The sequence below is a fragment of the Periplaneta americana genome, chromosome 9 (genome assembly GCF_040183065.1).
Source record: "Periplaneta americana isolate PAMFEO1 chromosome 9, P.americana_PAMFEO1_priV1, whole genome shotgun sequence".
NCBI classification, from domain to species: domain Eukaryota; kingdom Metazoa; phylum Arthropoda; class Insecta; order Blattodea; family Blattidae; genus Periplaneta; species Periplaneta americana.
This window is the reverse complement of record NC_091125.1, coordinates 90,158,078-90,176,583: the sequence shown is the minus strand read 5'-3', so window position 1 is coordinate 90,176,583 and position 18,506 is coordinate 90,158,078. Positions and strand designations below refer to the sequence as shown.

Sequence of the window (18,506 nt, the reverse complement as noted above, 5' to 3'; positions counted from 1 at the left end):
CTGTCAACGGTAAAGTTTAATATGAGTCTTGAAAAGGCTACGAAAAAGCACTCGGAGCAAACACACAGAAGAACAAGGAGTGCGTTCTCCAAGAACACATTCCACTCTCCCACACAGTACAGTCCGGCAGTTCCTGTTACTAAAAATACAAGTCGCTTTCCATCCTTCATATTCGTCTGACCTTGCCTCTCCGAAATTTTCTTGTCCTCAAAGATGAAATTCCTGCTAAAATGAGATCCAGGTATGATCGTAGAAGGTGCTCAACAGAGTCACATTTGAAAACTTCATAAATTCATGGAACCGTGGGAAAAAGCTGGGACTGCCATATTGTTGCCGAAGAGACTACTTCAGAGAAGGAAACAAATGTCATTTCAACCTGCTGTGACAAACATCACACTATATTTACTCGATTTTAAATTAAATTACAAATTATTGTTATGAAGGAAACTACAGAAAATTACGATTTACATAAAATCATTTTCATTCATATTTTAAGACGTTTTCTCCATAGGAAAAAAGAGATATGGAAACAAAATATAACAGGTAGTAAGTATGTCCTCAAAAGCCATTTCTTTTAAGAAATCATTATTTCCACAATTAAATTTTAGACTTAAGGTTAAGACTACTTACAAATAAATATATCATATTACTTAAACAATTAACTTAACACTAGTCTTTACGGGAATAATGCAGGATAAGCTATTTCGTGTGCAACAATTAATTTACAGTAGGACATGCGTAATTACGGATGTATGCCTCTAATTCAAAACTTCTTTAGTTTTTGGGGTTAGATATTCCCACACGGATTAATTCGTAAAATTAATTAAACTCTTGCAGTTTTGAATATATGCCTACAACAAAAAGGAACCACACTTTTCCGTCGTATGTTACTCTTCTGTATTAAGAGCACAGTCAAAATTTGTTCCTCATGCCAAACATTTTAATGCCAACCGGGATCATTTGTTCTTAGTGGTCGTGGCATACAGTTATTATCTGTTTTAGACATCCAGTTACCAAATCCATTTTTGTATTCGCAGGCGAATTTTAACCAATTATGTTTAGCCTACATTCGAACGGTTCATTTACACACGGCTTTGTTTAAGGGAAATATCTGCCTTCAGACAGATCACTCGCCGTTGTCATCATTCATAATACAGATTTTTTTTAAGGTTTGTGTTAAGTTTGAATTTTTGTGTTCCTCCATATATTGTGACACAAGTCCTTATTGAGCTGCATTAATGTAAAGTTGGTCAGTATAGCTTTTAGAGACCTCTACTGAAAAATGTACTACGTAAACTAAAACTAAAGAGAGGAAACAAAACTACTGTTAAAATAAAAGAAACTGATAAAAACTAATCTAATCCAAAGAAACTGAAACCAACCTAGAAAGATAAAACCAACATAAAAAAGAAATGAACCCTCAGAAACTTAAATTAATCTAAAGTTCTCTAACTTCAGAAAATTCAATCCAACCTAAAGAAACTGATACTAGCTTAATGAACTGAAACCAACCTAAAGGAACTAAACCTAACGTAAACTGAAAATAATCTGAAGAATATGAAACCAAAATAAACTGAAACCAATCTAAAATAAGTCAAACTAACTTATATAAACTGAAACTAGCACAATAAGTTGGAACTAATATAAACAAAGACTAACATGGAAAAACTGGAAGCAAACTAAAGAATCAAAAGCTACACTAAACAAACTGAAACTAATCTAAGGAAATTCTTAGTATAAAGAAATTTAAACTAGCCTAAACGAACAGAAAGTGACCTATATGAACTGAAACAAAGATAAGGAAACTCAAACTAACGTAAAGAAACTGAGATTAACCTAAAGAAATTGAAACTAACCTAAAGAGACTGAATTGCACCTAAAGAAACTGAAATCAATCTAAACAAACTGAAACAAAACTAACGAAATGGAAACCGACCAAAAGAAACAGAAACTCCCTAAAGGGACTGAAATTGACTTTAAAAATACTCTGACTTAAAAACCGAAACAAACCTAAAGGTACTCAACTGAACTAAATAAACTATAACAAACAAGTAAAAAGAAAACTAACAAACCGACACTATGCTAATGAAATTGAAATTAACCCAAGAAAATAAAACTAATTTGAAGAAAGGAAAACTAATCCAACCAACTACAAGTAATCTAAAGAAACTTTAAGTATGTTATGCAAATCAAAGCTTATCCACAGAAATTATAAATAATCTAAGGATATTATAAAACTAAACTGAACAAACCAAAATCAAACTAAGCAAAGGAAAACTAACTTGAAACTAAACTAAACAAACAAAAAATAAACTAATGGAGGTAAGATAAACACGAGCAAATCAAAACTAGCCAGAATACGTAAAGTAAAGTAAAAGAAATCAAAATCAACATGGACAACCAAACTAGAAGTAACCCAAAGAAAACATTCGCCTATGTCCGTTCCTCTGTGGAGGGAAGGTGTACGTAAGCTACATGTACCTGTAAGCTTTTTTGTACAGCGGCGAATTGTAAATGCGCCTTCAGGGCAAAATAAATGGCGTCATGACCTGAACTGTGTTTGCCATTCGGTTCTGTGGTTATTTTCACTCCACAGTTCTCTTGAATAGTTTCACAATGCATTCGTTTAAAAAACGCACCAATTCAATCTATTACAATTATTATCTTCTTCAGAATACTAAGTTCGCAATACAACATTTCTCCATAAAGATTGCATGCCAGGAAAAAGCATTTAATTTATCTGACAGTGAGGTTATCTCGATGTAAGATTATAAAACTGAATTTAAGGAAAAATATCCAATTTCTATTAACGCGGTTCCACTAAGGTCGACAAAAAAGTTTTATTAAAATATTTAATTTTGAAAAATTTTGAGAGATGCGGTGTAGAATTGTATCGTAGAAGATAAAAACAAAGTATAACATATCGTTAGCCACCGTAAATTTTCTTAATACTGGTTATTAACTTACAGTGCTATTCAAGCTGAAGGTTAAACTGCTCGTAACTTACATTGGCAGTGTCGGTTGATATAAAACTTATTGCCTTCTGTATGTAAATATAATTTTGAATCGCATAGCATGATTGCGTAATGGGATTTGTAGACCTACGTGAGCACACGGAAGTAATCATTATAAATTATTCAATATTTAAGCTGGAAATGTACAAAGAAATGCAGTCACATATTGATGTAATATTTATAGAATTGCAATTAATCGTTTAGACTAGTGGCCGTCACGTTCCGTGCTCTGTGACGTCATACCATGGAGCCGCCAATCTCTTTGCTCGGCAAACTCTGCATACTGATCACGCGTGGAGAGAAGGTTCAACTGAACAGTGGCGGTACGGCGCCTATGCACTGACAGAGCGCGATCCATTTTTATGAGGTAGTATGGAACAGCACAATTACAATACATTTGTACGAAAACAAAACTGTACAACGTGATAAAACAATGTAACAAAATATTTTTGTTTCTAATCAATATAATTTATAAAACAGTTATATTACCAGTTGTTCTGTATGGTTGTGAAACTTGGTCTCTCACTTTGAGAGGAACAGAGATTAAGGGTATTTGAGAATAAGGTTCTTAGGAAAATATTTGGGGCTAAGAGAGATGAAGTTACAGGAGAATGGAGAAAGTTACACAACGCAGAACTGCACGCATTGTATTCTTCACTTGACATAATTAGGAACATTAAATCCAGACGTTTGAGATGGGCAGGGCATGTAGCACGTATGGGCGAATCCAGAAATGCATATAGAGTGTTAGTTGGGAGGCCGGAGGGAATAAGACCTTTGAGGAGGCCGAGACATAGATGGGAGGATAATATTAAAATGGATTTGAGGGAGGTGGGATATGATGGTAGGGACTGAATTAATCTTGCTCAGGATAGGGACCAATGGCGATCTTATGTGAGGGCGGCAATGAACCTCCGAGTTCCTTAAAAGCCATAAGTGAGTAAGTAATCAATTTAATGTACTTACAATAACATGAAATTCATAATACAGCCAGCAGCAGAAGCGTTCGCATATATAAATGAGGCTCCGAAATTGCTATAAACATACAAATATAGAAATAAACACTTTAAGCCAGTGACCGGCGGAATCGGTGGTCTGTGACATCATCCCTCAGAGCAATCGTGCTCTCTTTTACGAACATCGGCATCCAGAGCTCTGAGGGCGAAGAATAGCTGATAAGCTTCAATACTGAACTCTACAGTGACGACCTATAGGCCTAACTTACATCTAATTTCGTGCATATGGCTATTTTATACAATTTTGCTCGTTTTTGTTTCCTTTTCGAGACAAAAATGGTTTTTATATGAAACATTCCTTAGCTTATTTTGGGAAAGCCATTGATTTAATTCCCAATATGCTCAGTCGGTTTAAGAGAGCAGTGTATTATGATAACAAATGACTGAAATAATTTTAGTTTTGTCTTTTAAATGTGTATAAATTTGATCCGAAAAAATTTAACTTTTCGTTTAGCAAAAGGAAATTTACAATGTTACATTCGTTCGGATGAAATTTCCGCACATTTAAAGGACAAAACTAATATTCTTTCAATCAATTATTAATCATAATACACCGCTCTCTTAAATTGAGTGAGCATATTGGGAATTAAACCAATAACTTTCACAAAAATCCTATGAAATATTTCATATACAATAAGGAAGTAAACACGAGCAAAATTGTATTTAACTTGCTTGTTTGAAATATCTCACAGAATAAGCCCCTGAAATTAATGACATTCCGTACGGGTCACCCTGTATAGATACAATACAACGTATAAATAAAATTAGAACTTAAACAATTCCCCTGAACCATACATTATACAACTGTAATAGCTTGCCGGTACGCGATTGCTGTACTCCTCTTCAGGTGTTCATCTAGTCCGACCTTGCTCCGACGTCAAAAATGCACAACCTTCCGACTACTGGTTTAGACATATTTTAAGGTGTGAGGCAAACTCAACAGTACAAAGCTTTTCTACTCACTCTTATCCTAGATATATATGTAACAGATAACACATCGCTATGTTAAAATCGGCAGCACATTGAAGAGAAAAACCGCCAGGATCGCCACCCGTTCGCCGTAAACGAACACGAGATGGCAGTACAGTCGCTAATGCAATTCAAATGGAAATTATGACGTGACTCCTTATGTAACAACTAGATGGCAGCGTAGTAAACCTGACAAAAGTTATTAACGTCAAAGCCTATAATGCCGACCTGTTATATATATATATATGATCTAGGCTCTTACATAATACTACATGAAAAAGTAAACTTAAATATTCATATAATAAACATATCTCAAAATCAAATTATCTTTCAGTTATCGGAAATAAGAATCATCCTTGACGCGAACACTGACCGAATTATTCAGAACGGAAGGGGAGAAAAAGTTATTTACTTCACATTTTTTTAGGGATATACGAATTATAATTTCACAATTTATAGGGAAAACGGTACGTAATCTTACTCTTTCTTAAAATAACACAAAATATCTCATATAATGTAAAATTCTCCATAAACGTGAATGTTTGTTATGACAACGCGCAAAAAGTATAGCGGCGAACAATAATTGTGTTTGTGGAATAAATTCAAAATTGTAAAATAGTATTAAGAGCTTAGATAAATTGTTAAATAAGTGTCGTCAGTTTTTTTTTTTTATTTGGATGCAGTGAATGTTAGAGAGAAAAAAAATTGCATTTTCACATCTCTCCTCTTGATCTATTACTTATCAGTTTCATTTTAGTTACCATCCACAAAGTACATATGCTGCTTTATATAAAATTGCATAATTTTAATTCAGTCTGAACTCTTCTGTTTTCGCATGTGAACAATGCATTGTATATTGCAGTATTTTAAAGATAATTAACAAGGGGAATTTTTCAGGTTAACTTAAATAGTAAAAATACAATAAAAATATCTGCCAAACAGATATGGTTTTATGCGTCTGAATTAAACTTCGTAATTTTTCGAAATAGTAGTAGCTGTTAATATTATGATGGAATATGTTATAAATTCTAATTATTGGCTGGTTTGGAATTTGGTAATCACTTGAACTGAAAAAACACACATAGTTGGGTCACTGAGAAAAAACTGCTTACTGAAGGATGCACTGGAAGGAATGGTGAACGGGAGAAGAGTTAGGGGGAGAAGAAGATATCGATGATAGACGACATTAAGATATATGGATCATTTGCGGAGACTAAGAGGAAGGCAGAAAATAGGAAAGGTTGGAGAAAGCTGGGTTTGCAGTGAAAGACCTGGCCTTGGGCCAATGTATATATGAGTCCTATTCCAGCCAAACCAGCGAAATACGCAATTAAGATTTTCGCAATAGTTGATAGACTACCTGTAATCTTTAAATTTACGCGGGAACCTAACCCGAAGTGACATTTGTGTTTATACTCCAATGTGTTTATGTTTATTTTTACTGTGCACATTTTTATTGCATTATCGGCTTCTGTTTTTGTGTGATTCGTATTTGATTCTAACAACATTAATATATATTCCACTGTGTTTATTTTTATTTTATAAGGTAAATTTTTATGTAACTACGTGTTTTGATCTCATTATGCACCTAAACCGTATCAGTATGTAATTACTTAAATCCGATCCAGTTGTATGTTCAACTATGTAAGCAAGTTTTAATCCTGGTTAAGTGTAAGAGAAGACCTTACGGCCTTAACTCTGCCAGGTTATATAAAGCCATTGTTATTATTATTATTATTATTATTATTATTATTATTATTATTATTATTATTATTAGGCTATTAATATTATTATTTAAGTAGAAAACATTGCTCACGATGAACAAGAATACAGCAGGAGTAGTTGTAAGAGGAGGCGAACATAAGATGTTTAAATTAGATCAGTGGTCGTTAGCACTCGCTGAAATGGGTAAAAGGTAAGCGGAGCAACGTGGTATGACCCGTCGTGCAGCAGGAAGTGGTAGAGAGCATACCCGCCAGCAGCCATGGATGCACCATAGTGCAGTCTCTTCTACGCGGATAAGAGACGCTAGCCCGAGGGTGCAGTGTGCTGATGACCGCTGAAGTGGATTAAAATAGCTATACATGAATTCATATACTCGTATTTATAGTAATGCTTTATGACTTTCAGATATAGTAATAAATACTTAAATGGTGTATTAAACATTTAATTTGCATTTGCTATTCATGTTTTAGTGATTAATTAGTATCGAATACTATTGTAATCCACGCGACTACGGACGAATAAAAATATCACATGACTACTGAAGGGTTATTTTGCTAATAAGGTGAATGTGCAAGTAATGCAACAGAGCTCTGCACTGCCCGTTATACTGTCACTTACCAAGGTCTGCTGAAACATCCGGTAACTGTGCATACGCGCATATTTAATCGACTACAGACAATTTAAATATTAATAGGTTTGCATATTGTGCGAAAATATACTATTATAACAGGTTGTTAGTCTACATGTGGTGTAGAATTTACGGGGGATCCCGACTGCGCGCAGACCCAAAATTTTACCTGCTCTGAAGTGGTCAACTGCGCGCGCGCTCACTTTTCGAAATATGTCAACTGCACGCGGTGGTCAAATTTGAGTCAAGTCAACTGCGCGCGGAGAAAAACACAAGTTAAATTGGCACTACAGCATTTTCTTTCCCATTTTCAGAGACTTAGGACTCTCTATGTCTGCCAAGCTACACCAGTCATAGGTATGGTTAAAATGCTTTGTCATATTCTCATGCCCATAATAGTGCATTCGTCAAGGTATTTAAAAAGACACGGAAACTATTTTCATTCCTTATGATAATAATAAGAAACGCTTTTTAAAAGATTCAAACGTGTCATAGTTCCATTTCTGTACTTTAAAATCAGTTCTTGCATATACTGCACATGTTTTTCACGTTTATTGTTAGATCGTGAGGCCTATCTGTATCATTCAGTTTAATGTAGGTGGTTGTGCGAGTTTCAACGATAGTATCAACAAAAAAATATATATGTGGATGTTCACTGTGAAAATTAAAAAGCCCTGTGGAATGCCTCAGAAGCATTAGTTGTTTATTTCAGAACTTATAGTATTGGAAGCCCAAATTTGGGGCGGAAACCCACATTCTGAATCTATGAAGTTCGTTGTCAAAAAATCAGCAAAACATGTAACATTTTCACTGTCGGGCTTAATACTCATTAAATTTTCAATAAAAGCATCCCCAACTTCGTCGGAACAAAGAAAATCCAAAACCAAACACCCAGTGTAACCATTTACCTATATCAGTGTTACTTTCTTTATAATCGGAAGATAGCCCTAACGCCTGAATTTTCCTTCACCAGGCCTGCGTCAAATGAAATCTACAACCTACTATTGATGAAAATGGCCACACCTGACTAACTGCTTTGTGTATAGCTACTTCGAAATCAGACACAATGATTGACGGTTGAAACTTAATATTCATATCATCACAAACATTTACGATTTTAGTTAATACTTTTTCGTAAGTAACTGCTGTTTTGTTTGACAACAAACAAAATACTAAGGAGATGTACTGATCATTGTTTGAAACATGAATTGTAAATAACTGATAAAAAAAATTACAGCAGTAGTCAAAGGTACCGTCAATAAAAATTTTGTTACTCTCACAAAAACTGACTAATGATAACAGTGCTGCCAACAGTTATGTGCAAACATTATCAAGTTGCAAATAAAACACTCACTCGCAGTCCACCTGTTTACAGCATACCTCATCTCGCGCAGTCGACCTGTTTGCTCAGGTAATGCTGAACTTGTTCTCGCGCAGTTGATCGAACAGTAAACCTTTTCGCGCGCAGTCTGCACACACCCAGAATTTACAAACTTGAATTGTGGGATGATGTCAGGACTACATTAAAGTTTCTCAGACGAAAAGAAATCATTTATTACGGCGTTCTGAGTATGAAAGAATTAAGCACTTCTGGGAGTGGTATTAGGTTACTCAGCAGCCAGTTTGAAACAAAGATAAATATTGATTGAATTTTAAAATGTATTATCCATCAGAGAGGAAGTAAATGAGAACTGAGACAGGTGAATGTGAGATCAGCAGTCGACTGGTTACCTTGTCCCTCATCGGGCTGTCGAGCAAATTCAACCAAATTTTCTGGCACGAATCTGTTTTCTGACGTCGGGTTTTTCATAGAGATTCATGGGCAGAGATTTAACAATAATAAAGTAGAGAAGATAACAATAATAAATTGTGAGATATTAAGGGGTTAGGTACAGCTCACAGCAGTAAAATTTTTGGAAATATTTAACATTTTTTTCCTCCATTACTGTATCTTGTACAATAATGAAAATTGGTATGTGTAAAACACTTTCCCTCTGCTATATTAAAAAAATATATTTTTACGATTAAAAAAATTATTTATGTATTTTTTAATTCAAAATAGGGCACTTCACTGTGCAGTGATGCCTTTTCCTCATAACTAATAAACTTTTCAACTTTCTCATCTTCTCTCTCTTTCATTTTATTGCTGAAACTCATGTTCACAATATCATGCTCTTTCAACTACATTCCTTAATAAATAATGTATTTTATTCTTTTGTGTTAGAAGAAAATACTGATCTTTGACCATTTTTAAGTAAATTTATTTTTATCAGACAATCTATTAAAAGTAGAGAAGTGATTTTCCATCGTATTGTAGATATGACATGCATAAATAACATAAAAAAATTCATTACAGAATGTTGGATAATTTTTTAGTTATGAGGGAAACGCTTCATCACTGCACAGTGAACTGCCACCATTTTTAATTTAAAAATAATATATAAATATTTTTTATCGTAAAAATATTTTTTTCATATAGCAGAAAGATAGCGTTTTACACATACTAATTTTCATTATTGTACATGATACAATAATGGAGGGAAAAAATGTTGAATATTTTCAAAATATTACTGCTGTAAGCGTACCTAATCCCTTAAGTACTATATTTCACATATTCATCTTACACGCATTCCTCTCTTTTTACAAAGGCGAATTAGTATGTAAATTACAAATTCAATTAGCGATATACTGTACATTCCTGAATAAGGCTCCTGAAATTATCGTAGCTAGATAGAATTATTATTACAGGCTTGCGCACAAATAAAACAAAAAAAGCAGCAGTTGCAAATGGCGATGTCTCTGCACAAGTGCACCATTACCGGTATAATCCAATCATTGATGCATATTTTGTCCCGGGCTGGTTATGATGCACGCAAGGTTCATCATCCGTGACTATAACGACTAGCATACTCTCCTCTTAATCTTGTCTGCTCGAATCAACTCACTAACCTGTCATTGCACATTTGCCTTCGTGACAAACTCAACTGTGCGACCGATTCTGTGTTCAATATTTGGCCGCCCTTCAGATACATTCTGCACCCAACTGTAGACATTTTAACGTGACAAACAATGCTCAGCATACACGGGCAGCATTTCTTTGTATATGTTCTTTGCTGCCAGACATTTTCCCAGAAAAACACACAACAGAGCGCTCCTCAACAATGGTACACTTGTGCACAGGTAAAACCAGCTTTCAACTGCTGCGTGTTTGTTTCGCTTGTGCTGACATCGGACACCTTGACACTTGGATGATACGGCACTGCCACTTAGCGGTGTTAGTTTCAAGATCGTCAATAAAAAGGTAGGACACTAATTCGATTATTTTGTAACTTCTAACTCGCCTGTGTGTGTTATTAAAGGAAATGAAATTGCAAATCACTTTTCCATAATGCTGGTTTTAATTGATTGATTAAATTACATGTGGAGGGCTGAAGACTCAGCGTTTAGATCATTCTCTGGATCACACATTATCATCTGGTGTGCCGTGAGGTAATGAAAATAGTTAAGGTTTTCGTGGCAAAATTGGAAAAATAAGAGAAGAGAATGACTGACGTTGTAAGGTCAGTAAAGTTACAATATCGTATCAACTTTGAATTGAACCGAATTGAATTTGAATTCGAATATAATTGAGGGACGGGATACTACAACCCATCACTGCGACCTTATTAGATCTATTGCGCTAATCCTCAAGCTAGGCGCATTCCCAAACAAAACCACCTGACCACACGAAGGTTAGCTGCGTATCTAGGTTACTACCGGGCAACTCTACTCGTCGCTAGAACAGTCCCCTACATGTGAACATCACGACCAGGCTTAGAGACTTTAGACCCGATAGATGAAAACAGTGCGATTTCAAGTTGGAAAGCAGGACGGTAGTGGGTGGGGCAGTGAGGGTAGCGACCTACCTGTCGTCCCATGCGCTTTATTTACTCAGTCATACTCATAAGGCAGGGAGAGGAGGTACTGTTCTGACAATAAAAACAGTCCTGTACACCTAGTTCACTTTATCAGAAGAGAGCATAGGAGATAGCTAGTAGTCTACTTTTGATCTGTGCATCTATGTGATTAGTTTAAGAATATATGCGATATTCTGTGACATAAAAGATATGCTAGCAGGGAAGAAGTCTACGGACACTGCTGGGTTAGCGAAAATAGATTTCAATGACTTAGCGTTTTTTCGTTTTGCATCCATTACATCATCCACACCTGTGGAGTAACGGTTAGCGCGTCTGGCCGCGAAATCAGGTGGCCCGAGTTCGATTGCTTGTCGGGGCAAGTTACCTGGTTGAGGTTTTTTTCTGGGTTTTCCCCTCAACCCAATGTGAACAAATCCTGGGTAACTTTCGGTGCTGGACCGCAGACTCATTTCACTGGCATTATCATCTTCATCTCATTCAGACGCTAAATAACCTAAGATGTTGATAAAGCGTCGTAAAATATCCTCCTAAAATAAAATAAATCCATTACATCATGTGATGTAGAGAGGAGCGTCTCCCAATATAAACTTTATCTTGCCGACTACCGCAGAAAATTTAGTTTTGAGACCTTCAGAATGTGTGTTGTAGTAGGCTACATTGCAACAGTACCATGTATTGTACATCATAAGTTGTGTATATTGTGTAGGATTATTATGTATGTTGAGTAAGTATTGCACTTGTGCTTATGACAGAAGCCGAAAGGAAATGCATATTAATTTATTTTGAAAATTTCGCATTATAGGTTTAATAGATCACATCTTGATAGATAAACGGAGACACACTAGTATAGTAGATATTCGAACTTTCAGGGGTGCAGACTGTAATTCTGACCATTATTTGGTGATTGGAGAATTAAGAGAAAGATTATCAGTAGCCAAGCGAGTAGAGCAACAAGTTAATATTACTAAATTCAATATTTTGAAATTAAAGGACGAGGAAGCTAAGCAAAATTATCAGGTCGAAATTTCGAATAGGTTTGCCACTTTAGAAAGTTCCGACGAAGTTGAGAAAGAATTAGATGTTAATAGCGTGTGGGAAAATATCAGAGATAGTATCAAAATTGCAGCTGAGCAGAGCATAGGTTATTATGAAACTAAGAAAAAGAAATCGTGGTTTGATGAAGATTGTTGCATGGTAGTAGAAAGAAGGAAACAGGCAAAATTGAAATTCTTACAGGATCCAGTTGAGGAGAAGAGAGATAATTATTTCAATGAAAGACGGGAAGCAAGTCGTACACTTAGGAATAAAAAGAGAGGTTACTTGAAGGAAAAACTGAATGAGGTAGAAACAAATAGTAAGAAAAAAACATTCGAGATTTATATAAGGGTATAAAGGAATTTAAGAACGGATATCAGCCAAGGCTAAACGTGATCAAGGATGAGAATGGTGACTTGCTTGCAGACGCTCCATCAATCCTAAACAGATGGAAAAATTATTTTGCGCAACTACTAAATGTACATAGGCCAAATAGAAATGATCGGGACGAAATTGAAATACAAACTGCTGAGCCATTTATACCCGAACCCACACCTTCTGAAGTCGAAATTGAAAATAGAAAATCTGAAAAAGTACAAGTCTCCAGGTATTGATCAAATTCCAGCAGAATTAATACAAGAGGGTGGAAGGGCATTATCTAGCGAAATTTATAAACTTGTACTTGCAATTTGGGAAAAGAAAATTGTACCAGAACAATGGAAGGAGTCCATAATCGTACCTATTTTTAAGAAGGGGGACAAGACTAACTGTAGTAAGTAACTTTCGAGGAATATCACTTTTGTTGACGTCGTACAAAATTTTGTCGAATATCCTTTTGAGAAGATTAACTCCATATGTAGATGAAATTATTGGGGATCATCAGTGTGGTTTCAGGCGTAATAGATCGACTATTGATCAGATTTTTTGTATTCGACAGATATTGGAGAAAAAATGGGAGTTTAAGGGTACAGTACATCAGTTATTCATAGATTTCAAAAAGGCATATGATTCGGTTAAGAGGGAAGTATTATATGATATTCTTATTGAATTTGGTAATCCCAAGAAACTAGTTCGATTAATTAAAATGTGTCTCAGTGAAATATACAGCAGAGTCCGTATAGCCAGTTTCTATCTGATCCTTTTCCAATTCACTGCGGGCTAAAGCAGGGAGATGCACTATCACCTTTACTTTTTAACTTCGCTCTAGAATATGCCATTAGGAAAGTTCAGGATAACAGGCAGGGTTTGGAATTGAACGGGTTACATCAGCTTCTTGTCTATGTAGATGACGTGAATATGTTAGGAGAAAATACACAAACGGTTAGGGAAAACACGGAAATTTTACTTGAAGCAAGTAAAGCGATCGGTTTGGAAGTAAATCCCGAGAAGACAAAGTATATTATTATGTCTCGTGACCAGAATATTGTACAAAATGGAAATATAAAAATTGGAGATTTATCCTTCGAAGAGGTGGAAAAATTCAAATATTTGGAGCAACAGTAACAAATATAAATGACACTCAGGAGGAAATTAAACGCAGAATAAATATGGGAAATGCGTGTTATTATTCGGTTGAGAAGCTCTTATCATCCAGTCTGCTGTCCAAAAATCTGAAAGTTAGAATTTATAAAACAGTTATATTACCGGTTGTTCTGTATGGTTGTGAAACTTGGACTCTCACTCTGAGAGAGGAACATAGATTAAAGGTGTTTGAGAATAAGGTGCTTAGGAAAATATTTGGGGCTAAGCGGGATGAAGTTACAGGAGAATGGAGAAAGTTACACAACGCAGAACTGCACGCATTGTATTCTTCACCTGACATAATTAGGAACTTAAAATCCAGACGTTTGAGATGGGCACGTATGGGCGAATCCATAAATGTATATAGAGTGTTAGTTGGGAGACCGGAGGGAAAAAGACCTTTAGGGAGGCCGAGACGTAGATAGGAGGATAATATTAAAATGGATTTGAGGGAGGTGGGGTATGATGATAGAGACTGGATTAATCTTGCACAGGATAGGGACCGATGGCGGGCTTATGTGAGGGCGGCAATGAACCTTCGGGTTCCTTAAAAGCCATTTGTAAGTAAGTAAGTCAGGTTTTTTTTATTTTAATGTACCGGTATGTAAACATTAATTTTTTGGTCCTATAGAATTTTTTCCTCTAACAATCGTTTTACTTTAATGTTTGATAAATTAGTTGCTTTTTTTTGGAACGTCACTGTACAGCACCAGCAGACTGGACTGAACTGGGTTTCATGTACACATGTCTCTTCTTCTGCCGACTCCCATCCCCCTCTAACACAGTGAAAAAGCTGCCTATAGTATGGACTTAGTAAACTTATTCTATCGGGTCCAAAATATCGATGTCTGATCATGACAAATTATTATGTTAGAGAAAAACTCATCTCTACCTGTACACATTTTTATCAGCAACTGCAATAATTTAAAAATCATGCAACACGGTTTGTAAATTTCAGATAAAACTACGGAATTCGTGACTGAGGTTGTATGCAGGTGCACTGCAGGTGTGCATTATTCTGCGGGCATATAAACCTAAACCGCGTAATGCAAGGCCTCCTTCACTTCCAACCCGGAGAATACAGAGCCAGAATGTCTGCTTGCGGTCTGTGTCTCACTCTGATTCTTGCACTTGGTGCCACTGAAGGACTCATCCGGTAAGAAATATAACTCACAACTTATTTCCTTATCTAGTAGCACAAATCATAAAGTCTCTGCCAAGTATCATGGGCCATATGCCATATAACACACCATCAAACTTACAAATTCTCTGCAAAGTGTCAGCAACGGGGGAAAAATCTTTACGAAGTGGCACCAACAAACCACAGAGACTCTACACAGTAGCAGACACTATTTTCAGTCTCTCTACGAAGTAGCAGAAACCATTCATGGAGTACTATGAAGTAGCAGGAACCAGTTATCAGGTTTCTATCAAGTAGCAGCAACTAGTAATATAATTTGTATCACGTAGCAGCAAATAGCCACAGTGTCTGTATCAAGTAATAGAAATCAGTCACTAATTCCCTATTAAGTAGCAGCAATTAGTCTGAGAAGCCCTATCAAGTAATGGCAATCATGAAGCCTCTATGAAGTAGTATCAATCAGCAACCCGTAAGATAATCTATGTCAACTATCAGCAACCAGTAACATAATCTATATCAAGCAGCAGCAATCAATAACAGAGTGTCTGTTAAGTAGCAGCAATCGTAAGATAATCTGTGTCAACTATCAGGAACCAGTAACTTAATCTATATCAAGTGGAAGCAATCAACAACAGAGTGTCTATAAAATCGTGGGGAGAAAATCGTCCAATTTCTACATACAAGAAATGGAAAAATAACAAATATCTCTCAAATAGCGAAATTGACAGACTTGATCTCCGAATCCCTGTCAATAGTCTACATCGTCAAGTTCTCCCAGCTTTTCCTTCTTTTTACATTTATTACATGTATCTGAGATATATACGAGTATATATCATAGCATTCTTACTAGATATAATCGAATAGAAGTTATCTAGGCCTATAATGTGGTAAAACCACAACATGTGTGCCACCACTTAGCAATTACAGCAAGGTGTCTATCAAGATGTACTCATCTCTTCTTTTTATGAACTAAAAATTAGCCGCTCGGGCGTGGGTTCGATTCCCGCTTGGGCTGATTATTATCAGGTTCGTTTTCTTCCGATGTTTTCGCCAACCATAAGGCGAATGTCAGGCAATCCCTGGCAAGCCTCGGCCTCATTTCGCCAAATACCATCTCGTTATCACCAATTTCATCCACGCTAAATAATCTAATAGTTGATAGCGTCGTTAAGTAACTGATTAAAAGAAGTCACTGGAGCTGACAATTCCGATTTCCAGTAGGCCTAATTTAATTTGATCAAATCAATCACATCGGAAAAGGAATCTGAATTGTGTATTGTATCTTCAACAGGGTGCCACTGACAAGAGTTCAAAAAGGCCAGTCACTACAAGCAAGGGATGGCACCAATGTGGCATTGACAAATGTAAACAATGTAAGCATCGCATTCAATAATTGAACTGAGTCTGATTTACTATGCCTTAAACATTGGTAAAATAAAATGTTATTAATTGCAGATTATGTACTTAGCAGAAATTCTGGTTGGAGCACAACAGCAACCGTTCAAAGTTCAAGTCGACACTGGATCCTCTAACCTCTTTATCCCTTCTCCGAACTCTGATTCCTGTGGTAAGATCAACTGTTGCAAATTATTTTAATGAAAGTTTCACGATCCCTTATATCTTCCAAATGTCGGTCTAATATGTGCAATAATATTGCCTATCTCTTTCATAATCACTTTTACATTATGTTTATTATTAGACAATTATATCTCGTAGGCATTGATTTTCTATGATCTATATTATTTTTATTATTTGCCCTTCTAAAGCTTGCCTATAGACACAGAATAACACACAATTTACAATAATGGTTATGAATGGGCACATTAAACGTAAAAAACATAGATAAAAATTGAAGATAAAAACACAGACTGTCAATCACAAATATATAATTTTGACAAAAAAGTGGACTGTTTACCATGATATGATATGATATGATATGATATGATATGATATGATATGATATGATATGATATGATATGATATGATATGATATGATATGATATGATATGATATGATATGATATGATATGATATGATATGATATATGATACATTTGTCAGCCAACTTTATAACTCACAGGTATGATGGACCTTCACATTTCTGCTTTTCGATCCACCATCTCTTTATATCTATCACTCTTTTCTATTTATACATTCATTTGCCGCGGAATCAGATAACAGGAGTGCCTCATCGCTTTGAGTTACATTGAGTTTGCATAATTTTACCTTTTGAAAAGTGGAAACTGTTTGAGTGAAAAGAAACAAAACATAAGGAATGTCTTTCTATAAATGTATATATAACACATATCCTTTCCCTTCTTCCGGCCTTTCAGATATTGTGTAATCTTCATTATAAGGATTAAGCTTTAACAAATTCACAGAGTGATAACTTTAAAAATATTTGAAATAGGGCTCTGAAGATTTCACTGGCAAATATCTTTACGCTGTGGCTACAACAACAACTAATTTGTTTCTAAATTTCTGAGATACTCTGTATAATGTAAGTCCTGTAACAACCCTTAATTCTCAAATATTTTATCTTCCTACACTTTGCTCGTTTTCTTAGTATTTAGAAAGTCGTGGAAGATGCAGTGTCAGATCCACACAATATGTGGGAAAATTAAAATAAAAAAGTATGATGGAATATAATAGGCTACTGTACATGTTTTTCAAGAGATAAATTTCATTTTCAGGCACGTTTAATAATTTCCAATGCCAAAATTATGTTTCTAATGAAGACATCACATTGAAATATGGAAGTAACGCAGTACAAGGCCCGGAATGCGAAGACACAGTCACGGTAAGTAAGGAAGGATTTCCTTGGTTAGGTGTGAAAAAAGCAAAGCCAAAAATCTTAACCGAAACAAAAATTTCAAAGACTTAATAAACAAAGCAGGTAGCTTTACTATCTCATGAGAAATACGATTCCAATACTGGAACCTGTAGGCCAGTCATGTCAACTGATGCCCATAGGCGCAAGCGCGCGGTTTAGAGCTCAGGAGAGCCTGAGCGCTTTACAGCGGAAAGAAAAGAGACAGAGGAATTAGGCAGTATATGTCGCTTGGTCTAGCTATAAACAGGGATGACCAGCACTGATTCAATAGATAAAGGGAAGAGAATTTATTAAAACTGTGTCCATGTTAATTTTTAGATTTGCCTGAGAAGTATAATTGCATTATAAGAATGTAAGTTTTAATCTTAATGTTCATTTTTTCACAAGTTTGCTTTTTTATTCGAAAGGAATATTTTCTCTACTTTTTTTTTTTACAGAGAAGTGAAATTATCAGATATGTTTGTTTAGTAGCCTTACAGGTACTGAAACAATTTTCGTAAATTTAATATAACTTATCGTAAATACGTATAACTGAAGACAGTGCATTGCAAATTTTGAAAATATTCGCATTGAAAATGTTTGTAAGGAAATTAATATTAAGAAAGCAACTATTGTTACATCACAAACAAAAGATACGTGCCCATATCTTGTAAAAAAGTCAACTCTATAGCTTCAGCAGATCTCGAGAAAATAATTTAATATTCTGATG

The 18,506-nt window shown here is 35.4% G+C and overlaps 2 protein-coding genes across 2 annotated transcripts in view; one reads left to right on the top strand and one right to left on the bottom strand.

Annotated features, from left to right (window-relative positions):
- The window catches only part of LOC138706225 (fatty acyl-CoA reductase wat-like), a 335,996-nt gene that overhangs the window by 142,773 nt on the left and 174,717 nt on the right, over window positions 1–18,506 (bottom strand). The window lies entirely within an intron of this gene.
- Window positions 14,868–18,506, top strand: part of LOC138706223 (cathepsin D-like) — a 40,655-nt gene continuing 37,016 nt past the window's right edge. The window contains exons 1-4 of the mRNA XM_069835263.1: window positions 14,868–14,981; window positions 16,258–16,339; window positions 16,422–16,533; window positions 17,658–17,764. Of these exons, the coding sequence (XP_069691364.1) occupies window positions 14,872–14,981; window positions 16,258–16,339; window positions 16,422–16,533; window positions 17,658–17,764 (411 nt within the window). The 5' untranslated portion in view covers window positions 14,868–14,871. The remainder of the gene's footprint in view (window positions 14,982–16,257; window positions 16,340–16,421; window positions 16,534–17,657; window positions 17,765–18,506) is intronic.